Source organism: Balaenoptera physalus, assembly GCF_965194825.1.
Source record: "Balaenoptera physalus genome assembly, chromosome: 1".
In the NCBI taxonomy this organism is placed as follows: Eukaryota; Metazoa; Chordata; class Mammalia; order Artiodactyla; family Balaenopteridae; genus Balaenoptera; species Balaenoptera physalus.
Genome location: NC_138882.1, coordinates 83,962,127 through 83,985,267, shown reverse-complemented (window position 1 = coordinate 83,985,267; position 23,141 = coordinate 83,962,127). Strand labels below are relative to the sequence as shown.

At 51.3% G+C, this 23,141-nt stretch overlaps 2 protein-coding genes across 2 annotated transcripts in view; one reads left to right on the top strand and one right to left on the bottom strand.

Annotated features, from left to right (window-relative positions):
• TDRD10 (tudor domain containing 10) overlaps positions 1-11,292 on the top strand; it is a 48,443-nt gene extending 37,151 nt beyond the window's left edge. The window contains exons 4-11 of the mRNA XM_082435971.1: positions 4,590-4,632; positions 5,362-5,452; positions 6,258-6,405; positions 6,673-6,793; positions 6,898-6,929; positions 7,048-7,201; positions 10,431-10,501; positions 10,762-11,292. Of these exons, the coding sequence (XP_082292097.1) occupies positions 4,590-4,632; positions 5,362-5,452; positions 6,258-6,405; positions 6,673-6,793; positions 6,898-6,929; positions 7,048-7,149 (537 nt within the window). The 3' untranslated portion in view covers positions 7,150-7,201; positions 10,431-10,501; positions 10,762-11,292. The remainder of the gene's footprint in view (positions 1-4,589; positions 4,633-5,361; positions 5,453-6,257; positions 6,406-6,672; positions 6,794-6,897; positions 6,930-7,047; positions 7,202-10,430; positions 10,502-10,761) is intronic.
• A 1,879-nt stretch (positions 11,293-13,171) lies between these two features.
• Positions 13,172-21,830, bottom strand: UBE2Q1 (ubiquitin conjugating enzyme E2 Q1). The gene is made up of 13 exons (XM_082468341.1): positions 21,370-21,830; positions 19,004-19,108; positions 18,565-18,669; positions 17,883-17,933; positions 16,165-16,305; positions 15,856-15,940; positions 15,527-15,587; positions 15,245-15,335; positions 15,076-15,134; positions 14,946-14,994; positions 14,577-14,672; positions 14,136-14,202; positions 13,172-13,664 (listed from the first exon to the last, which is right to left on the bottom strand). Exons 1-13 carry the CDS (start codon positions 21,694-21,696, stop codon positions 13,633-13,635), a joined length of 1,269 nt encoding a protein of 422 aa, XP_082324467.1. The 5' UTR covers positions 21,697-21,830; the 3' UTR covers positions 13,172-13,632.
• Between the last annotated feature and the right edge of the window lie 1,311 nt (positions 21,831-23,141).

Here is a 23,141-nt window from a genome sequence, read left to right as displayed (position 1 = left end):
CCTTAAAAGTGATGGCCAGGGTGACCACAGTGGGCCAGGGGTGTGGCGGTGAGCAGTCTCAGGGAGGCCACCACTTTTCTGAGTGTCATGTGAGGCCTGTGCCCCCTACCCCCCAGTACTGGTTGGAGAGCTTCTCCCTGGTGTGCAGGGGAACCGGATGGGACCCTCCCCCAACCCCGCCCCAAAAAGCCTTCTGGCCGCTGACCTTTGTGTGCCCTGTGTTTTCTCTCCCACTGCTGGGACTCACCAGCATGATTCTGGACCAGGCCACCTCTTGGAACGCTTGACCAGCTGGTATTAATGTCCCAGAACAAAGTAAAGAGACCATTAACAGCTGTTGATTGATTGGGCGTAGAGTAACTGTGCTTATAGCAACAATAGAACTTAATTAAAATCTGCTAGTTTGGCAGCTACTGAGGTGCTGCCTTGATCTCTGTAGCTTCCAGGTGGCCACTTCTGTGCTGCAGACATCCTGAAATTTGAGGGTTGTTTTTGGATGACGTGTCTGCTGTGGTGGTTGAATGATAACTGTATAGATTTTCCTCTGAAACTTCATTTCACAAACTGGCAAAACAGGCTTGTTATATTTATCTCTTAAATCATTAGGGAATAATAATTAGACCCCAAATGGTTTTAAATGTTTCTGTGTTAATAATAATTTTTAGCCTGAAACCATTGCTGATAATTGGTTCTTGGGATTGGTATTTGGAACTGTCTTAGGAGATTCTAAATAAAAAGGCACCTTCTGTGCTTGGCTAGAGGACAGTTTTTAACACTGTCACTTTGCTTTGCTGTAGGTAAACAGCAGGGGCAGAATGGTTTAGCGTGGAGATTTGATTTGGGCCCCATCGGTTGACAGTGGTAGTTCACTCACGGAGGGCTCACTGCGAGCTGTGTTCTGATCGCTTTGCTGTGTGAACCTGTTTAAATACAGCAGTAGGTGCTGCTACTCTCCCATCCTGCAGATGGGGACACCAAGTAACCAGGCCAAAGTTAAGGAGCCAGTCAGTTCTGGGACCAGGATTGGAGCCCAGTCTGACTCCAGAACCTGCACTTTTAACCTCTCTTATACTGCTTCCATTTATATTTATTATTTATTTATTTATTTATTATTTATTTATTTATGGCTGTGTTGGGTCTTCGTTTCTGTGCGAGGGCTTTCTCTAGTTGCGGCGAGCGGGGGCCACTCTTCATCGCGGTGCGCGGGCCTCTCACTATCGCGGCCTCTCTTGTTGCGGAGCACAGGCTCCAGACGCGCAGGCTCAATAGTTGTGGCTCACGGGCCTAGTTGCTCCGCGGCATGTGGGATCTTCCCAGACCAGTGCTCGAACCCGTGTCCCCCGCACTGGCAGGCAGATTCTCAACCACTGCGCCACCAGGGAAGCCCCTGCTTCCATTTATTAAGCACCTATTTCATGTCATGTCCTGAACAGATACTGGCCCAACTAAATCCTCACATCAGGTGTGATTCATGGTATTGAAGAGGAAGCCAAGGCTTAGATTAAGAATTTACCCCAGTTCATTTCTCCTCTCTCCCTCCTTCCTTCTCTTTTTCTTCTCTCTGTCACTTTCTTTCACATATATTTACTAAGAGCTTAATATGTATCAGGCACTGTTCTGGGCCCTGGGGTTACCTCAGCAATGAAGGTAATTGTCAAAAGACAGATGTGATTCACATTCTCATAATGTTTAAATTCCAGTGGAAAGACACATATAGTGAACCAATAAATAAGTGAATAAATAAGAAAATGCCCCCCCCCCAAAAAAAGAGAGAGAGAGAGAAAAAAAGAAAATGTCAGATAGTGTTACCAACCAGGGTTCTTGGCCTCCTTAATCAATAGAAATTGATAATGGGCCAGACAAGAAATTCACGCAAGGCGTTATTGGGGCCCCTCCTGCAGCAGCAGGGGGAGTGAAAACAAGCCACAGGTTCCCTTGCCGGTTCCCCGAAGCAGGGTGAGCTGGTTCCGTATATGGGGTGAGGGTAGGAGTGCATCCAGCGCTCGGGCCAGAGGGGGGCTCAGGTGGTCTGCCCACCCCTTTGGTGGTGCTGTGTGCAGGGGGCTTGCGCAGTACCCTGCTTTTGCTCCCGGCTCTTCAGATGTGGCAGTTGGGTTTTGGGTTTTCCGACTTTTTTGTATCTTTGCCCCTACTGCACATGCACGCAGTTATTTTTAGTCCCTTATAGTTTCCTTGTATTTCGTTGCTCGAGGAGACGTGTGTCTAGGTACAAGCACAGCAGCAAAGGGTCCCAGAGCCCAGCCTGTCTCAATAGTAAGTACAAGACAGAGAACTGAAATAAGGTGATGTGATAGAGAGGAGAGGGGTCACTTAGATGGTTCTTAGGGAGTCCTCTTTGTGAGGAACTGACCTCTCAGCTGAGCTCTGGATGACAAGTCAGCCTACCATGGGTAAGACCAGGGAAAGAACATTCCAGACAGAGGGGCCACCTACAAATGCCTCAGAGTGTGACATGGGGGGAAAAGGGGTAAGTGGACAGAGAAGAGGTCAGTGGGAAGGAGGGTAGATCATGGCGGCCTTGGTGAGCCCACCTGGAGACTTTGAGTTTTATTTGTAAGCACAATGGGAAGGTGTTGGAAGGTTTTAATCAGGTGAGTGATGTGATCTGATTTTGGTTTGTAAGAGGTTGCGTCTTCTGGGTGGGGACTGGATTGCAGGAGCCTGTGTGGCAGCGTCTTTGGACACTGTTGTTACGGTCCTGGTAAGAGATGGTGATGGCTAGTATTGGGGTGGTGGAGATGGAGAGAGAGGAGTGTGTGGGTTTGGGTGTGTTTTGGAGGAAGAGACGGCTTGACTTGCTGATGAATTTGATGCAGAGCTAGAAAGAGAGATGAATTTGGCCTGAGCCGCTAGGTAGATAATGATGCAGCTTACTAAAATTGAGAAAGCCGAGGTGAAGCAGCTTGCGGAGGGTCCGTTTTAGACATGCTGAGTCTGTATACCTCTTGGTTGGCCTGTCAAGGAGGCGTCTCCATGTTGGAGTTGAATTCCACAGAGTCTTTGGGGCTTGAGATCTGGGTTTGGGAGTCTGTGGTCTGTTGTTGATACCTAAAACTGTGGAGCTGGAGATGACCTTGGAGAGAAGGTAGATGGAGGAGAGGACCAAGTCCTGGGTTGTGCCAGCATGTATTGGTTGAGCTGAAAAGGGCCAGCCAGGGAAAGAGAGGGAAAACCAGATGTGTGCAGCGTCAAGGAAGCCAAGAGAAGAAATGTTTCCTAGAAGAGGGGATGGGTGGGATGCTGCCGGTAATTTCAGAACGGAGGACGTGGAGGATTCGGCAACACGGACACCGTGGCTGAGCCGCTTCAGGGAGGCCTGACTGGAAGGAGCTGAAGATAAAATGTCAGGCGTGGAAGGAGACAGGACTCTAGACACCCCTTTCAGTGAAGGGAGCAGAGAAAGGTGCTCGCCAGAGGGGGTGGGGGGCGAGGCAGGGTCTTTGCAAACATGGATAATGGAGCATGTTTGTTTCCTGGTGGGAGGTGTCCACCGGGAGAGAGATGGCAGTAGAGGAGAAGGGCCGTGGCTGCGGGGGTGTTGTCCTCGAGAAGGCGAGACAGTGCCAGCCCCAGAGCCAGACCCTTCTGAGAAGGTAACAGAGGGATGGCAGGGGCGGCGGTTTGGGTGGTGAGAGGGTGAGGGGCCTCCCATCCAGTTGCTTCCAGTTTCCTCCTGACGAAGAGGCAGGTTCATAGGGTGGGCGGAGGGTGGGGAGTATGGAGGGTTTGAAGAGAGGAGGGGGTGAGGTGTCGTCCATTGGAGGGAAGGAAAGGAAGCTCACTAGGGGCTTACCATGGGATTGTGGCATGTCCATTTGAGAACAGTGGCCGCATGTGTTCTCAGGTAGCGGTCAGCGGGGAGTGGGGTAAGCAGCGAAGTGGCAGGGCGGGCAGATCCGTGGGTGTAACCAGGGCGGGGGATTTTCCAGGTGTGGACGGTGGAGCAAGGGAAGCCAGCGTGGGTTGAGGGCTGCAGGGTTGTAGTCTTTCTGTCTCCACCCAGCCCTGCTGCCGGAGTAACCATCTCCACCTCTTTCTCCCCTAAGAAGTGCCCGCAGGGGCCTCCCGGGCTAAGCCGTGCTGGGCTTCTGCGCCTGTAGGTACCGACGAGCATCCCCGGCAGCACCTCCCTCCCTCCTCCCTTCCTGTTCCTTGAACCTCTTGTCTTTGGTTGACTCAGGACCCCCCACCCGAGAGAACCCTCCCTCCTCCCTTCCTGTTCCTTGAACCTCTTGTCTTTGGTTGACTCAGGACCCCCACCCGAGAGAACCCTCCCTCCTCCCTTCCTGTTCCTTGAACCTCTTGTCTTTGGTTGACTCAGGACCCCCACCCAAGAGAACCCTCCCTCCTCCCTTCCTGTTCCTTGAACCTCTTGTCTTTGGTTGACTCAGGACCCCCCACCCGAGAGAAAGGAGAAAGTGGAGGGAGTCCCAAAAGTCAGCTGGAGCCTGTGTCTGCACAGGGGCTGTTGCTGCGCTGTCTCCAGATCTGCTTGGAGAGACTCAACATGTAAACCAGTGAAACGAATACTACTATGCCTGAGCGATACCTTTTCTTTTTCTCCCTAGGGTTTGGAGAAGGCCTCTGGTCAAGGATTTGCCAGAACCACTGGTGAGATCCTGAGTTGCCGTCTGTTCCCAGGACATGTCTTTGCAGCTCCTGATTCACTTCTCCCAGCCTCCCTTCCAGCTTTGTCCCATGCTGACCCCTCAGTGTAGGAAATATCCCTTTTTATTCCTCTAGGACACTTTCTTTTAATTAATTTATTTATTTATTTTTATTTTTTGGGGGGCTGCATTGGGTCTTCATAGCTGCGCAAGGGCTTTCTCTAGTTGCGGTGCGCAGACTTCTCATTCTGGTGGCTTCTCTTGTTGCGGAACATGGGCTCTAGGCGTGTGGGCTTCAGTAGTTGTGGCACGTGGGCTCAGTAGTTGTGGCTCACAGGCTTCAGTAGTTGTGGCACGCGTGCTCAGTAGTTGTGGCTCTCGGGTTCTAGAGCGCAGGCTCAGTAGTTGTGGTGCACTGACTTAGTTGCTCCGTGGCATGTGGGATCTTCCCGGACCAGGGCTTGAAGCTGTTTCCCGTGCACTGGCAGGTGGATTTTTAACCACTGCGCCACTAGGGAAGCCTCCTTAGGATGCTTTCTTGATTAAAGAGTGTCATCCAGCAAACCCTCCCCACCCTGCTGAGAATGTGAAGGCCGAGACCTAGAAGGATGTAACTTCACTTCCCATCTCATCCTGCCTCTGAGGGTGGGGCCAGGGCCTTCTGGGGGGCAGGTGGAGTATGGTCCTCTGAGATAGCCCTGGTGCCTCCAGAATACAACCTTCTGCTTTCCAGCTTGTACACAGCTCACTCCTAAAGCTTCTGTTGACCCCTGTGAGACAGAGAAACCGAGGACAAGCATCTTTGCAGTTCCCATGGAAATGAGGTGAGCAGAGGTGGAGAGAGGCCACTGGCAAAGGACAACTATAAACGTCTGCTCAGTCCCTAGAGGGTGGCGGCAGGGATGGTACTGGGGCGGGGGATAAAGTTTTCAGGAACTCCTGCGTCAGACCCAGGCTGTAAGGCTGTGACCCGCAGTGACTTACACAGTCTGTCTCCATTTCTGTACAGTGATGGCCTGTGACTCTCCCCTACTCTGGATGCCATGAGATCGTCATGTCCACCACATCGTCTGCTTTAATGGCAGACACCATTCTTAATGTCAGGGATGCCAGAATATTCTGTTTGACTTGAAATGCTATAGGATGTGTGTTTTTTGTTTCGTTTTTCTAAAGTGGCAGGTCTGCCTTTCTAACCGTGTGTGACTTAGGCGATAGAGTTCGTGGAGTGGTGGGATGAGGTGTGGCATGTGCTTAAACACAGGGAGGAGTGGTTTGGGCGTTGCAGACGTGTCCTGCATTGTGGACGGTCCAAACTTGCATCACTTGAGGTTCATGAATCACTCAGGCAGGCCCAAGGTCAGCCCAATGAGGCTTTTGCCCGTCTCTCTCGGTGGAGTTCCCTGGTGTGTTTTTATTTCCCTCTGTCTCTTCTCCAACCCCTGAGTCCCCTGGCGTGGTGCTTCCTTTGCTCCGTGTTATGATTACTTGGGCACTTGTCTTGTTCCCACCCTGGGGGGTGCACAGCCCTCTTGTCAGCGTGACTCTCCTGCCCAGCATCCTCCAGGACAGGTGTTGGTTGAATCAATCCTGTGTTCACTCCCTTCCCTTCGTTCCCTGTTCTTCCTGAAGAGGGTCCTTCTTGGTGCTGCTCTTGAGGGACTGCTTCCGAGACCTGGGCTGGCTGGCCACCGTCCACAGCATCGGCGGGGACGTGGGGCTGTTGGTGACTAGTATTGTCCCTCAGACCCCCTTCTTCTGGGCCATGCATGTCACGGAGGTACAGGCTTGTTGGTGGTCCTCTTGGGCTTCGGTGCCACCTCGTGGGGCCCTGCTGGGGTAAGCGTGGTGATGGGGGCCCGTCAGCGGTGGACATCCAGAGTGGCCGCACTCTGATCCCTGGTTGAGCCTCATTCTCTCTCCCTCGTCATAACCTTCAGTTCCCTTGGGGTGGATCAGCGGTGCTGATGTAACAGGTGACACCTGCAGAGACAGACGTGCGATGTGGGGCAGGCAGCGAGGCCCATGGCATTTGTACCGTCCACAGACGCTGCACCAGAACATGCAGGCGCTGTTCAGAGCCCTGGCTGAGGCGGAGGAGCAGCAGCCCTACCTGCACGACTTGGCTGTGCGGCGCGGGACCCTCTGTCTGGCCGAGTACCAATTGGGTGATTACGGATGGGCCTGGAACAGAGGTGTGCCAGGCAGGGCTGCAGGTTTGCGTCTCCATCCTCTGGACTCTTGTTTATTTGCTGCTGCTTCCTCTCTCAAGATATCTCTCCTCTGATCACCTCTCCGTCCAAGGTGGGGAACAGCGTAGGAAACTCCCATTCCTCTTAGCCCCGACCTTCAAGCCCTCTCTGTGAGGACTGCTGTGCGTGGCACCAGGTGGGACAAGCCTCCTCGCCCTCCCTCTGGCCAGGTGCTGGGTGCTGGACCGAGTGGACTCCTGGGCTGTTGTCATGTTCATCGATTTCGGCCAGTTGGCCACCATCCCAGTGCAGTCCCTGCGCAGCCTGGATAGTGACAACTTCTGGACCATCCCCCCCCGGCTCAGCCATTCATGCTGGAGAAAGGTAAGGTGCCCTCCACCCTCCTGAGCACTCGGAGACAGGAGATGCTGTGAGCGCCTCTGGGACCTCGGCGGGAATGGCGTCCGGGGCAGCCGAGGCCCTCAGGATGCCTGCCCTTCAGCCTCTATTCTTTTGATCTCACCCCAGTTTTCGGCATCTGCCCCTTGCAAAGCTGCTTCTTGAGAATTGGTTTTCACACCTGGTCTCTCTGAGCAACCAGATCTGGAAAGGAACCTCAGGTGCTGCCCGAAGGCCGAGTTCTCTGGGTGGAGTGAGGGGAGGGCAAGCCTCCCAGTCTCGCTTCTGCCAGAGTGGCTCAGCTTCCATCTGTTTCATGTACATCGAGTTTTGCTTAAGATTTCTTTAGAGAAGCATTCTGTGTAGAAGCAAACTGGAATTTGAAGACCAACGATAGGGGTTAGAGCATTTGGACTCAGTATCTCCTCCGATGTGCTGTTTGTTACTTTATTTTTTTCTTTTCTTTTTTAAATTGAAGTATAGTTGATTTACAATATTGTGTTAGTTTCAGGTCTACAGCAAAATGATTCAGTTATACATATATATATTTTTTTCAGATTCTTTTCCATTAGAGGTTATTACAAGATATTGACTATAGTTCCCTGTGCTATACAGTAAATCCTTATTATCTATTTTACGTATAATGGTGTGTATCTATAAATCCCATACTCCTAATTTACCCCTCCCCTCCCCACTTCCCCGTTGGTAACCATAATTTTGTTTTCTGTCTGTGAGTCTGTTTCTGTTTTGTAAATAAGTTCATTTGTATTATTTTTAAGATTCCACATATAAGTGATATCATATAATATTTGTCTTTCTCTGTCTGACTTACTTCACTTATTACGATAATCTCTAGGTCCATCCATGTTGCTGCAAATGGCATTATTTCATTCTTTTTTGTGGCTTCTTTATGCATTCATCTGTTGATGGACATTTAGGTTGCTTCCATGTCTTGGCTTTTGTAAATAGTGGTGCTGTGAACATTGGGGTGCATGTATCTTTTTGAATCGGAGTTTTTGTCTTTTCCGGATATATGCCCAGGAGTGGGATTGCAGGATCATATGGTAACTCTATTTTTAGTTTTTTAAGGAACCTCCATACTGTTTTCCATAGTGGCTGCACCAATTTACATTCCCACCAACAGTGTAGGAGGGTTTCCTTTTCTCCACACCCTCTCCAGCATTTATTATTTGTAAACTTGGTGAAGATGGCCATTCTGACTGGTGTGAGGTGATATCTCACTGTGGTTTTGATTTGCATTTCTCTAATAATTATTGATGTTGAGCATCTTTTCATGTGCCTGTTGGCCATCTGTATGTCTTTTTTTTTTTTTAATTTATTTTTTTGGCTGCGTTGGGTCTTCGTTGCTGCACACGGGCTTTCTCTAGTTGCTGTGAGCAGGGACTACTCTTCGTTGCGGTGCGTGGGCTTCTCATTGCGGTGGCTTCTCTTGTTGCGGAGCATGGGCACGCGGGCTTCAGTAGTTGTGGTGCACCGGCTCAGTAGTTGTGGCTCGCGGGCTCTAGTGCCCAGGCTCAGTAGTTGTGGCGCACGGGCTTAGTTGCTCCGCGGCATGTGGGATCTTCCCAGACCAAGGATTGAACTCGTGTCCCCTGCGCTGGCAGGTGGATTCTTAACCACTGCGCCACCAGGGAAGTCCTGTATGTCTTCTTTGGAGAAATGTCTATTTAGGTTTTCTGCCCATTTTTGATGGGGTTGTTGTTTTTTTGATATTGAGCTGTATGAGCTGTTTGTATATTTTGGAAATTAACCCCTTGTTGGTCGCATCATTTGTAAATATTTTCTCCCAGTCCATCGGTTGTCTTTTCGTTTTGTTTATGGTTTCCTTTGCTGTGCAAAAGCTTTTAAAGTTTCATTAGGTTCCATTTGTTTCTTTTTGCTTTTATTTTTCTTGCTTTGGGAGACTGATCTAAGAAAATATTGCTATGATTTATGTCAGAATGTTTTGCCTGTGTTCTCTTCTAGGAGTTTTATGGTGTCATGCCTTATGTTTAAGTCTTTAAACCATTTTGAGTTTATTTTTGTATATAGTGTGAGGTGTTTGTTACTATAGATCCAGGCACCTGTGGAGCCTCAGTTTCTACACCCTTGAAATGGAGAGGCCTCTTCTTTGCTCTGCCCCTTCTCGAGACTGGGGTTTAGGTGAGATGTGAAAGAGTGAAAGAATGCTTTGGGGGCTGAGGAGAAGTGGATGTGAAGAAACACACATACACACAAAATAAGATGGAAAAGCACCTCCCCAAAGTGCAGGGCCAAGCCTCCCTGCTAGGCTGATGGGCACCACCCAGAGGTCACCTTGGGTCATTGCATGAAGAGGGCCCCTGCTGCTCGTCCTGGGGAGTAATGCCAGTGCCAGCAGACAGGACCTGGGAGCTTCTGGTGGGCTGAACCTGACTGCTTGGGTGTTGGAGGGTGGCCCAGAGTAAGGAGTCCCTGCCCCAAAGAGCAGCTCCCAGCCTGTCAGAGGGGCCAGAGTGTGCAGTCCGGATATGGGAGTTCTCAGCTCTCGTGTGGACTTTGAGATGGCCCCGAGGCCAGGTGGGCAGGTGTACAATTTTTCTCCCTTTATGGATGAGGAAAGTAAGCCTCAGGAAAATGAAAGGGACTTCTTCACGTTTCATGGCAAGAAAATGGCATAGCTGGGGGTGGAACTGAGGTCTGACCCTTGATATGAGCCAGTTTCATGCATACAAACAGTCCCAGATTTTGGGGGGATGGCGGGAGCTGAATAAGGGCAGATGTCCTGGAGAAAGGTGAGTGTCTGACCAGCGCCCTGCCCTGCCTTGTCCCAGCAGGTAGGAATGCGCACTCGTCATGGTAAAAAGGCTCTCTGCCTTTTAACCTCCATCTCTCCAGCCAAAACTCTCAGAGCAGAGTTGAGTGAACACAGTTTTCTGTCTCCAGAATTTCCATTAGGGAATGTAAAATCCCAGATCCCTGTAATTATTTTAACAACAATAATGCCTCCTTTTACTTGCTCTTACTTTGCCCTCCCCTTCTCCTCCCTCTGTAGTGCTTATTATCTCACGATATCCTGGCAGCAGGGAGTGAGCACTAACTAGCAGAGACTTGCCTACAGGACCTGGTCTGCAGCCAGAACACTTTCCTGCAGCCCCGGCTTCTCACTTCCCTCCTTGCTCCTCCTGCCTGACCAAGTGCCACCAAGGTTTTGTTGTTGTGTTTTGTTTTACAGATATTTTGAGTTCATATCAGGTTATCCATCACATCCTCAGAGGGAAAATCACTGGTGCTTTGAACTTGGAGGTATCTACTGTTCCCCTCCCCTCCCCTCCCCCACCTCCCAGGGTCTCAGCTGCAGGCCCTGGCCTCGGCCTGAATGCTGCGGGTTTACCTGTCATTCCCTTAGAGGAAACAAACTGAAGTTGTCCAGGGGTTGGGTGGACCACCTGGGGGCAGTCCTTCCTTCCCAATCAGATTTTCTCTTTCTCTTCCAGTTGCACATCCTGAAGTTTGAAGAGTTTAAATAACATGGCTACAATCGGCATGTTTCTTCTCTTGTCTAGATTCAGCCTGCTCTACCCTTTCACTCTTGAGGCCTTGGGGGTGAAAAAGGCCACAGCGGTGCCCAGGATTGATTGGATTCCCCTTTGCCTTTCCCCCAGCTCACTTCTCAGTTTGTCATGTGCCTTCCGTCCCCCAGCTCAGCGTGAACATTTGAACCAAACATGGGACGCTTCCATGAGGTTGAAAGTCTGATGTAACCAGTGTATTCTTTCCTGTGTCTCTTCTTTGTACCCTCAGAGCATGATATAAGTTGCCCTGACAGATTCTGGAGAATGGAGGGGCCCACTGCTTAATTTTCCTGGCATTCTGTTGTAGAATCAGGTAGGGAGCATTTAAACATTGATGCATCGCCTTGGTGAATAAATGTTGGCATGCTTCACGTTTGGGGTGATTGATTCCTCTGTCTAGCCACCCCTCCCCAGTGCTGCCCTCTAAAACCGAAGCAGCGAGACTGGGAAGCTGCCGTGTGCCGGCCGTGTGGACACTGCGTGGGATTATAGATGCACACTTGCATAGGGTATAAGTTGTTTTTTTTTAAACATCTTTATTGGAGTATAATTGCTTTACAATGCGGTGGTGTGTTAGTTTCTGCTTTATAACAAAGTGAATCAGTTATACATATACATATGTTCCCATATCTCTTCCCTCTTGCGTCTCCCTCCCTCCCACCCTCCCTATCCCCCCCCTCTAGGTGGTCACAAAGCACCGAGCTGATCTCCCTGTGCTAGGCGGCTGCTTCCCACTAGCTATCTATTTTACATTTGGTAGTGTGGGTATAAGTTTTCTTTCCTTTCTCTTTGCCTTCTTAGTGGACAGAACATTGGTTCAGGATGATGTGGCCTTGATTTTATTTATTTATTTTTTAATGCTGTGTAACTTCATTAGGAGCCTAATGTAAGGTTATGAAAGGGACTGTTAGGTTTGACAAGAAAAGTGGAAGACTTTCTTAGAGGTGGTGTTTATATAGCTATAGCGCACAGGAGCTGGTGCTTCCCTTGACATCCGGTGAATGTGGATCCCATTATTTCTTTAAATAATTTGATTAGAGCCAAACTATTTAAATAATTTTATTTGTTTCATCCTTTGGTAGATGAGAAAAATACATTACAAAATACATTATACTGAGGACAGATCACAGTACACATTACTAAAAACACAATCTACTTTCCAGCCAGGGCTGGTGATAAGTTCAGAAGAAAGCCTCAGAGGCCTTGAAAACCAGATTTCAGCTTCATGAAATGAGTTTCCCCCTTGGGTCCCCTCTTTGTCTCCACCTCAGCATAAATTAGCACCCTGTATCAGGTGGTGTGGTGGAGTAGGAGCAGCGTTGAGTGGGACTGGTGAACTCTCCGTCCACCTGAAGCAGCAAAACATTACAATCCCTTAAAAGGGGGAGAAATGACCAATGTTAAAATTGCTGTGTCAAACAAAGCATTACAGAACTCTGGCATCTTACAGGTTCCCAGATGGCTGTCCTAAGTCTGGGCTTTCTAAGATGAGTGTCTTCACTTAGCCATCCCTGGCCTCTGGCGTTTGTCACCATCCAGTCTGTAGGCAGAGTAGGTCCAAAGAGGCTGCCTCTGCCTCAAAGCAAGCTCACTGACCGGGAGAGGCAGGCAGCGCATAGCACATGCAAACAGTACGCCTGTACTTTTAAATAGCAGGAGCAGACACGGCACCTACGGTTCAGCTCAGCAGACTCCCCTCCCCAGCAGTTCTCAGAGCCTGAGGTAAGGACGCAGGTACACAGACCAACCCCCTTAAAGCTGACCCTTTCCAGTAGGACCCACCTTACTAGTGCCTTAAAAGAATCCCCAGTCTCCAAGCCACACGGCTCCTCTTTGATACGACCAGATGAAGCAAGAGACGGGAGGGGGCAACAAGGGAGCTACCAACCATCATCACCCTTCAGTGCCACTTGCTGGGAGGGAGGGGAACCAGTGAACACTGGAGTGTTAGCTACACAGCATGTTGCTGAGACCAGAAAGGTCACATACATGCTTGAGACTCTGCCTCCATCCCTACTCAGTTCATTTGAAAATAGTTCTGTGAAGCAGCCTCTTAGGCCTCCTTGTTATTTCTTTCTTAGAAATTTGAAAACAAACATCTGTGACTAGAAAAGTAGTCCTAAGAATTAAGTTCATCATTTCAGTCTACTACTTTGTGGTTCAGCAGGCCAGGCTCTGCATTCCCAGGCGTACAAGTGCTGGTCACTCCAGAGGCCTTCAGGGGCGAGCCAGGTGCGTGCTTCAGCTCCACCTTTCTCTGGCTTTAGCAGCGAAGCGCAGCCCCTCATAGCTACCAAAGCCACGGAGGACTTGGTGCCCCTCCCCCACTGCTCAAGTAGTTCAGGAGTGGGGGTGGGGTGGGACATGGGGATAAAAATAAAGATGAGTCAAGACCAGCATCTTCAAATTAACAAACTGTAATTGTTTTCCCAAAGATACATTTTTTTTTCATACACATCCATCATACACTGTAACCAAAAAAAGCAGTGTACATGAAATAAGAGAAAATAAATTAAAAATCCATAGCATAGGTAAGGAGGCTCTAGTCTGGAGCACAGCTGAGTTTCCAGCAATATAAGGAGGCTCGAAAGTTTCTTTTATAAGAATGCCTGCTAGCAAGGGTTCCAGCCAGGTGGTTGGTTGGTCTGTAAGTCAGTCTTGAGTACTTGAAACAGTTGTGTTTGTTTGTTTTTTTTCCTTAGCGTTTAGAATAGCCATCATTGTCCTGCAATAGGCAGAGCTATCACGTCCAGGAAAATTGAGGGAGGGAACCACAGAGGCAGCGTGAGATCCAAATACAGCATTCAAAGGTAATTGGTCCAGTGGTGCCTGGGGAAGGAAGAAGGGGATGGCACTCCCGGGTTAGCCATCTTCCTTCGGGGGTGTGTACCAGCCTGCAAAGAAACCGAAGAACACAGTGAGGTGGAGACTGATGTCCACCCTCCCGGCCCCAATCACTGAAGACATCTCCAGGGTCAAAGGTGAAAAGAGTCTAGAAAGGGCTCCCCAGTGCGGGGAGAAGGTGTATGGGAAGGTAAGAAACTGCCTACCTGGAGATTACAAGGAAAGGGAGAATGATGCACCCAACCTGAGATGACAGCAGAGTGGGATGAGCTTTCTCACAGGGTGGTGGGGAAGAGGGGCAGCACCGAGTCTGCCGGCGCTATGGACCGCTGGGGCTTTACTGGAGAAGAGGTGGCGGACGTTAGCCTCCACCTCACTGACTTCTTTGGAGAACAGGGGCAGGTGCTGTGTTAATGGGTGGTAAACGCTCGGAAACCAAAAGGGGTTCTTGCTGTTTGGCTGGAAGTGGAAACCTCAGGCTTGGCAAAGGTCCGAATCTGGAGTTGTGGTGCCAGCCTCACCGTTTTTTTCGTGGATCTGCACCAAGGACTTGTAGGACTGCTGTGCTCTTGTCAGGCTGTATTGAGACTGGGGAGAGGAAGCCACTGAATCAGGCCACCAAGCAAGGCCAGCTGTGGCCTTGTTGCCACCCAGGAGTCCCAGCTCCCAGTGCCATGCTCTGCTGACACACTAAATACCTTCCACCTGGGAGGTCCCCTCAGGGCACAGTCCCCTAGCTTTCCCTTTCCAGACCTGCACCCTCCCCAAAGTCCTAGGCTGCCCCTCAGGCCAAGGCCTTGCTCCTGTTCCCACTGCGGGCATCCTAGGCCCACTCATCTGATGCTGCCAGCCCACAGATTTTATCCTCTCAGTCCCTAAAAGAAGGCCGCCTTGGCCTCCTAGTGGCCTAAAGTGTGTATGGCTCCAGCCAGTCCCACCAGGCCCAGGTCCAGGCCCCTTACTTTGTTGGCTCCAAACTGCACTCGTGCTTTTCCCTTCACCAGTGTGGCACTGATCTGCATGATCACTGACTCTATTGAGTAGGCACTGCTCCAGCCCTAAGTAACAACAGGGACAAAGCAAACAAGTCAGGAGAGTTTCTAGAGAAACCTTACGCTTGTTCTCCAGAGAGCAGCTGCACCTATAGAAGGGCCCCTGCCCTTCACTCCCAGAATGGCCATCACCTGTTTGCCCAGGTCAGTGGGCACAGGCCCTGCGAGGCAGAATGAAAGGGCCACGTTGTGCCCATCACCCAACCCGGGGGGCGGGTGGTTAAAGCTCAGCCTAGCGCTGCCCAGGCCAGCCAGGCCAAGAATGAGAGACAGGCTCACCTGCTTGGTGAGAAGTTCCATGCAGATGGCACCTCCGCCCAGAACATACCTGCAGAAGAAAGGTTAGTCAGCTGTGACTGGCAAAAGCTCCCCACCCTTCCTCACCCTCTGCCCTTACTGAGCTACTCACCCTCCGGACAGGACTGGAGACACAACCCTGACGAATGGCGGGTCAAAGGGAAAGTTATCCTGAGAGAGACAGAGGCAATGATCAGGGAGGGGAGGCCAGTGCCCTCTGCAGCACTGTTAGGTGGAGAAGGAAGCCTAGGCCAGGGACGGACGGGAAAGGAAGACCTTACTTTAAAAGAGAAGTTTAGTAGGATGAAGTCAGCTCCTTCCTTCTCTTTGAGGATCTGGAGATCGTTGTGCAAAGCGCTGTCCTGGTCAACTCTAGGAAGCAACGAGTTCAGGCTCAGCTCCAGGTCCAGCTCAGGAGCCTCGAGGCTCCCACCAACCCTGGGCGAGCAGCAGAGGGCCAAGCCACTGCCCACACCCGCTCCCTGGGACGGACCTGGAGACTCCCACCACAGTGGCTCCACTCACTACTCAACTTCTTTTCCAATCCCACAGTCCCCACTCACTTGAGGAGTTTGACATTCCAATCATACAGACTGTCATTCACGAGTTCGACTGCATAGTTTCCTGGAAGGAGGGAAGAAAATGGGTGTCATTAGGTAATGGTCCAAGTGGTGAGTGGTCCCCGATGCAGATCCCTCTCCCATGCTGAGAGAAAAAAAGGTCAAAGGCTCCAGGTTCACCCCAGATAGACATGCATCCAATCTAAGCCACTGGAGTGGGGGTGTTCCGTCCTTGGCCTGAAAACTTCATAAGCATCCGTGCATCTGCTGCCACCACCATGTCCTTCTTTATGAGAAGCTCGTGTTCAGACCCCTCTCTGAGGCAAACTCACCGCCTTTGAAACTCTGTGATCGGTATATATCCCTGAGCTCCTTCATCAGCCGGTCAGTAGCCTGCACCGAGCCAGACACCGCACCCTACAAGGGAGGGATGGAGGACAGAACATCTCACGGTCATGTGCTTAAAAACACCATACTAGACCTCAGGGGCAGTCTGGCAGCCAGGATTTAGGCAAGGATGAGGCACACCCGTAACCCACCCAAAAGTGGATTCTGTTCCCCAGACTGATGCTCGATGCCTACCACCTCCCAGCCAGCACCAGCCGACCCCTTGGCCCAGCTTCTCCCTAGAGAGCACGTACATTTAAGTAATCTTGCCTCTGGTTCTTTTTAATTTTCTCTAGTATGGCCAAGTTTTCTTTTCCGATGCCGTCATCTTCAGACTTCTTACCCTCAGCTGGCTCTTCTTCTTTCATTTCATAGTGATCTAGGTCTTCTGTGTCCTGGGGGAGGTGTGGGGTGGGAGTGGGATAGAGGAGGAAAGAAACCAACACACGTTGTGGAGAGGGGCCATCGCCTTCCCAGTCCCACTTGACCTAGAGCTGCAGGTCAAGGAACAGTAGTCTTATCTGGCATGCTAATGAGTAAAATACCCGTTCCACTGCTGGAAGACTCCCAGTCCCATTCCGTCCACAATCTAAAGGCTGTGGCAAATCTCTCCTCCTATTCAATTCTCAAGCTGCAGAACTGTGTAAGGGCCTAGGGAAAGCGAGCAGGCTCAGCTCTCTTGTTCCCCAGACCTACCCTGCTCCAACCATCCCTAAAGCTCTCCCTTGGCAGCAGAAACTCTTCCTTAATTCCTAGAATGACTTTGGCCTGACGCTGTGACTCAAAGCTCATGTTTCATCAGGTGACTTTTGTACCCAGGAGTTCCCAGGACTCCAGGTCTAATGGAGAAAGCTGGATCAGAAATCTCCTGCCTTCCCAAGTGCTGGGCCTGATGAGGTATGCAGAGGTACCCAGTGCCAAGATGGAAATAAGGAAGGAGGTCCAGAAAGGCAGATGGTAGAGGTCAAGAACAGAATTAGTCCCTATTTGCCCCGCTCTAAGTGAGGAAGTAGTTCACTGTACATGGGGGAGGAGCCTATAGCCAGGATTCAGCCCCTCTCAGTCAGACTCGGGAGGGCTGTCCGCTGTCTGAGAGGAGAATGTTTCAGGAATCCCCAGCCCTTTGTGAGGCTTAAGACCCTGACAGAGTTACAGAAGTTGCAGAAACTGGGATGTTAATTCAGTGCAGAGAAACAAAGTGATCAGTGATCTCACTCTAGCTAGATATGTTAATACTACATTAGTTGTTGATATCTACTGAATGTTTAATTATATGTCAGATACCGTACTAGATGCTATACACACTAGCTCATTTAATTCTTATAACCACCATGCCATTATTCTATCATTACCCCCATTTTACAGATGAGGAAGCTGAGGTCTAGGTGAGGTTAGTTATCATGCCCTAAGTCATCCACCTCTTTATAGAGCTAAGATGTGAATCAAATTCTGTCTGACTCTGAAGTTCAAGTTCTTAACCATTATGTTACATTCTGCAAAAGTATGTTTTTGGAGAATATATCAGATAAATTATTTAGCATTTATCATGTACTGAATGGAGCATTTTACATGCAATCCCTTATTTAATCTTAAAGACAACCCTATGTAGTAGTTGTTATAAACACATTTTATAAATAAGGAAAACTGCAGCTTAGTGAGAGTAGGTAAAATTCCCCAATTAAGAGCGTTAGGAGATACAGGATGCCTGCTCAGGTTTGACTACAAAGCCATCTGTGATTAACTTGACTATTAAGTGTAAACAGATTTGCACTTAACTGTCTTCAGTGGTTGGATACGGGTGCCCTGTCTCCTCCTCTACTACACTGCTGTTCCTCCAGGTCAGTAAATCTGTCTTTATTTCCTTTGGTATTTTTCTCTCCCCAGGTCTAGACTGGCACTCTGTACACAGCGGGCACTCAATGCTGCTGACGGAAAGAGCTTCCTACCAGTGCCGCCTTGGGTGGAAGCCTACCTCAGGCATCTCTTCATCTTCATCTTCTGAAGATACATCTTCCTGTGTACACTGCAGTGGGGAGGGAAAAGAGGGAGATGAGACCCCGGTGGTTTCCTAGAATGCAGCCTCTGACCTACTCCCCTGAGCCTCTGGGTCTGGAAGCTTTGCGCCTGGCCATAATGCTACCAGCCTCTCCATCAGCCAGAACTGAGTGGAAGCAACAGCCTAGGGAATGACTTCACTACCAGCCCATTATTCCTCTACCACCATATGCCAAAGAATAAAAGAGAAGCACAATGGCTGTTTCTGTCACCTAACTCACAAATCCCAGTTTTATCTCCTCAAGAACCCCTCCTTTACTAAATCATCTCTAGACTGATACTGCATTCTTGGATCTTAACAAGGGACCTCGGTCCCCAATGGCTACCTACTGCTAATTGTAAAAATCCCCCCCCATATCCCCCCATGAGGGATGATCCTGCCCAGGAGAGTGAGTTTTGATCGGAGAGGTGAAGCTACTAGTGCCCCATTTAGCTAGATTCCCATCTGGACAAGAGGCCAAGAGTCATGATATGTGTACGTGTTTGGAGTAGGGCTGGAGAGAAACTACTGCAGCTTCATCTGAATTAACATGCATTTTTTGAGTGCTGTCTGTGGGGCAACTCTGCATAACAGGGTCCAAAGCCCCTCCGTTGCTCACCTGCTCTGCTGGCAAGGGCTGATCCAGCATCTCCACATCTGGATGCTGAGGGAGGTTATAGAGTTTACACAGGTCGGAGATGATCCTCTTCAGATGCTGCAATAGCTGGGGGTAGGGGACCACAGTGATATCAAACACTCCTTCCTTACCCCAATATGGACAGGTATGTGGGTGAGCTCTTGTCTCAGCCCCCAAACTGGTGCCTAGTTCTCTAAAACTCAGACCACACGGCCATGGGGAGGAGCTTAGGGGACGAACCCTGGGACTGGTGCAAGGCTCTCCCTCTGGCTTCAGGAAGCAACTCCCCTAAGACGTCTGCCTCAAATGTGCAGGCTACTGCACCACCCACTTTCCAGAGACGCCTTTCACAGGATGTTTTCATGGCATGGGTGTCACAGGAGGAAAATGCACTCCCACCTCAACACCCTGGCCCCCTCACCAAAGTATTCCCTTTCTTTATGTCCACCAGCCTCTCCAAGACAGCAGCCAAGTTAGGGTCATCGGACTCCACTGACCAGATGGGGGGCACAGCAGGGTACGACTCCTAAGGGGAAAAGAGCAGGGAGAGCAGTCAAGATGGGAGACTCTGGGGAAAGCTAGATTTTGCCTGCCTGCCATGCACCAAGACTTCTAGTCCCTTTGCTCTCCACCGTTCCCCCCACCCCTCTCCCCCCAAACACACACATACAAGCCCAGTGCAGCAGGTCATTATCTAACCAAGCAGCTTCCCAACAAATCCCAGACCAGGAGAAAAAGTCCCCGGGAGGACCCTTTCCAAGAAGCCCGGTCCCTTTCTTTATTTTCTCAAGAGTAAACATCAGAGAAAGCAGCAGAGCCAAACCCTGCTAACAGTGAGGGAGACTTCCTATCTCCTGTGCTGCCTCTACAAGTTCCAGACCTGAAGTTCTCCCACACCCAACACAGAGGCCCCTGACCCTCCTTAACCAGTTGAGGAAGGGATCACCTCATCACAATCACACTGACAGAAAAAAAGCAAAGACCACAGATTACTTTCATTTTAGCTGGGGAAGGAGGGATTAGAAACTAGATTATGTCTCCAGAACCTAAACGTGAAAGGGTAGCAGGAAGAATCTTCCCACCTCACTCCCAACAGAACCCCTCAAAGGCCACTTCTCCCCACCTCTCCCTTGGGAAACTGCCACCCTCAGTCCAGGCGTAGGCTGTAGGGCTCCACATGGCAGGCTGGGAGAAAGAAACCTACGCTACTAACATTCCCAGCATTCCTGAGCCACGGTGCCAAATGCAGCCTGACCAGACTCCCCCTCTGCCCAAACCAAGGGGGCCAGTTCAGGCCAAGTCTTCTTTATAGGGGCCACACAGAGTCTGACTGAGAATCTTCTAACTAACCTCCTTCCAGGGACAAAGACAGCAGATGGCAACTGGGAAGGCAGCTAGAAGGGGGCAAACCTACCCTTAAGCAATTGGAAGCATAATTCAGGTACAAAATCGACCCCTGAAGTTTCCACATATGCTGAGAAAACCTTATCCTCTTCTACCAGGGGTCTTAACTCTGCCATGGCTCTAATCCTCAATGCTGGAGGAAAACAAATTATCAAAGATGCTCAAGTCTTCAGCTCACGGAACCACACCGAGTCCTTCAATCTCAACTTTTTAGTACGAAAAAAGATGGGAGAGGAAAATCGAACACACGAGTTTTGGGGGTGGGGGGGGACCATCCAACCCAAGCTGAGGCTTGCCTCATCAAACCTTGACCTGGTTTGATGGAAGAAAGGGATAGAAAACAAGAACCATGTAAATTGAATTCAGGCCCCAAAGTGCCACACAATTCACAAGTCTGTCTTTCCCCAGACTACTCCCATTTGCAGTCTGCCTGCCTGGATTAAGTACTGTCTCCTGGCTTGCTATCCAGTGCTCCCAGCAGGGCAAACACTATCACACCAGGTGGTATCAATCACTGTAAGTGCTATACCATGCGGTATCAGGCATTCCCAGATTATCAGAGGCCAACCCTCTTCACAGGATGTTTGAGGGTAGCCTAGGCAGGAGAGGTAAGGTGTCGCCTAGTCCTGCACGCCTAGGATGGAACGATGTTCACCGGGAGAAAAGGAACTGTTACCGCTCAGAATAAATGGGAAAGCCCTTGCACATCACCATCATGAGCAGGAAAGCCAACAACCCAGGGCAACTGGAGAGATCCATAGAGAACAGGAGGGGAGTGGCAGCTACCAGATGGGGCAAAAGGAGGAGAGTTAGAGGTTACACCAGAATAAAAGGGAATCCAAAGGAGAGGAAGAAGAGGAGTCACTAAACTGCAAACCATCACTTGGTAAAATTCAGAGAGCAAAGAGGAGTTCAATGAGAGATGCCTGGGCAGGGATCTCACAGGTGGCAACGTCCTAAATCAAAGGTACTACTGAGAAGGGGGCATCACTGAAATCTGCAGAGTTCCAAGCCAGGTCCTTCCAGCTAAGGTCAATGCAGAGACCTGGAACCTTAAGATGATAGTGGTGGGGACAGGGGCATTCCCAGGGGTCAAGGTAAAGTCGTGAAGTAGCCCAAATAGGCCAAAATCATGAACCTTGGGATGTGGGTGGGTTAGTGAAAAGGGGTAGTCGAGGCGCCATATGTCGGAGTGTCCCTGACCATGAAGAGTAGAGATTCTGGGTGCACAGGAGAAACAAGTGTAACCTGGAGAAAAGGAGCCGAGCCCCGAGAGAGGATTCGTTCGGCCTCCCAGGTCTTTCGACAGCAAAAAGCTGTGTGGGGTGATCCTGAGTCCCAGACAAGAGCCCCCCAGAGACGCACACGCGAGGGGATCCTCACCGTGATGTTGCAGTGGATGCGGACGGGATCCCCAGGCACCGACCCCCGTGGGGGGAGATGCGGTCCGGGCGCGGCCCCCGCCCCGGCCCCTCCGGCCCCAGCCAGCAGGAACTCGCAGCTCAGCTCGTCCAGGCAGGCGCTGGCAATGCGGAAGCGCTCGTGGCCGCGGTGGAAGATGGACTCGAGCAGCTTCAGCTCCCGCCTCAGGCAGGGCCCCGACCCCGGGCCCCCCCCCGGGCCGCCCCCGGCCCCCGGCGCCGCCCCCTGGCCCCCCAGCTGCTGCCCCGGCCCCGGCTGCTGCTGCCCCTGCGGCTGCGGCTGCTGCATCCTCCGCTCCGCTCCGCTCCGGGGCCGGCGGGCCGGGAGCCTCCGGCCTCCGCTCCGGGCTCCGCCGCCGCCGCCGCCGCCGCCGCGGTCCGCACTTCCTGATCCCCCCTTCGCCAAGATGGCGCCGCCGCCACCTCCGGGACAGGGCCCCCCCACCCCCCTCCGCTCTCCGGCCCCCCCCCAGCCGCCGGAAGCCGCGCGCCCCTCCTCCTCCTCCTCGGCGGCCCCGCCTCCGTCCCCCCTCACGTGACTTCGCTGCTCTGACCTCCCTCACGTGACACCTCTCTCCTTCCCGCCCCCTTGTTCTCCACTGCCACCCTCCACATGTGACTGGGGGCTTCGGGCTCGCAGCTTTCAGCGCCTCAGTGCGTGTTTACGTACGGCGTACGTGCGTGCGACCGACGGCCCTCGCCGCCTCTCCCCTCTCACGTGACCCGGCGCCGCGTGCTCCCAGGGGCTACCCGCGCGGGACCCTGTTTCCTGCTCTGGGCCCCTCTTCCCCCGCCCTGAGCCGCTGTGAACGTGCCGGGCGCTTGGTGGGCAGAAAAGAAAGTGGGAGAGCTGCGGACGCCGCTGTACCGTATTTATCCTGCGCTCACACGCCTGTCCTTGGCGCAGGGTCCCTGACGCTTTGCCCCCTTGGGGACACACTGAAATGAGGGGCGTGTGATTGGGGAAGGAACCAGGGACCCGGTTACAGGAGGCTTGGGTTATAGGACGTTCCGTGGCCTTGGGTTAACCACCTTACCTCAGTTTCCTCATCTGTACGATGACTTTGATGAGGATAATAATGCTTGCTTTGCCTGCTCCCAAGGATTGGATGCAAGGAGATCACGAAGGGATCGGTGGTCAATTAATGTACGACGGGTAGACGATAGCTCACTCTTCGCGCTTATCAGATTCCTTGGGTCTGGACGAGGCGGGTGGGGAGGGACGACACGGGAGACACGACACGAAAGGAGAGCAGCACTAGTCTAAACCATTAACCAAGCAATAAGATGAAAGGAGACCACAATCCCAGTCCCAAGTCTCACCGGCTAACACCTTGTCGCAGTGGTCCTGGCATTGCCAGGAGTAGGTGGCAGTGCCTCCGGGGCCTCGCTAGGTGGCACTATCACAAAGGACAAAGCTGGCTGAGGTTCCTCTGCCAAGGGCTGGTGTTAGCCCGTGGTAGGGCCTGATGGAATCTACCGAGCCAACTCGGCGCTTGAGAAGCTGGCCGGATTGCCACCTTCTCCTTTCACTTGGACTGAAATGAGTTAGCCTTTGTTGGAAGCTGACTGTGCACCTCGGTTCTTTGTGCTGGGCTATTCATTTATATTGTCAGTGGCGGTTGATAAAGGCCTTCTTTGGCTAAGCTGGGCTCTGGGTATTCAAAGATGATTGAGATGTGTTCCTGGTCCTCCTGGGGCTATTTATCTCCTTTGAGAAGGCTGAACAGTTAG

Bases quoted from the DNA above. Each gene is read 5' to 3' on its own strand.
- UBE2Q1 (XM_082468341.1), bottom strand. From the start codon at position 21,696: ATGCAGCAGCCGCAGCCGCAGGGGCAGCAGCAGCCGGGGCCGGGGCAG. The intron at 18,670-19,003 runs GTGAGGGGGCCA...CCCTACCCCCAG, and splicing joins TAAAGAAAGGGAATACTTTG to CTATTGCAGCATCTGAAGAG. The intron at 16,306-17,882 runs GTAGGCTTCCAC...CACCTCCCCCAG, and splicing joins AAGATGAAGAGATGCCTGAG to GACACAGAAGACCTAGATCA.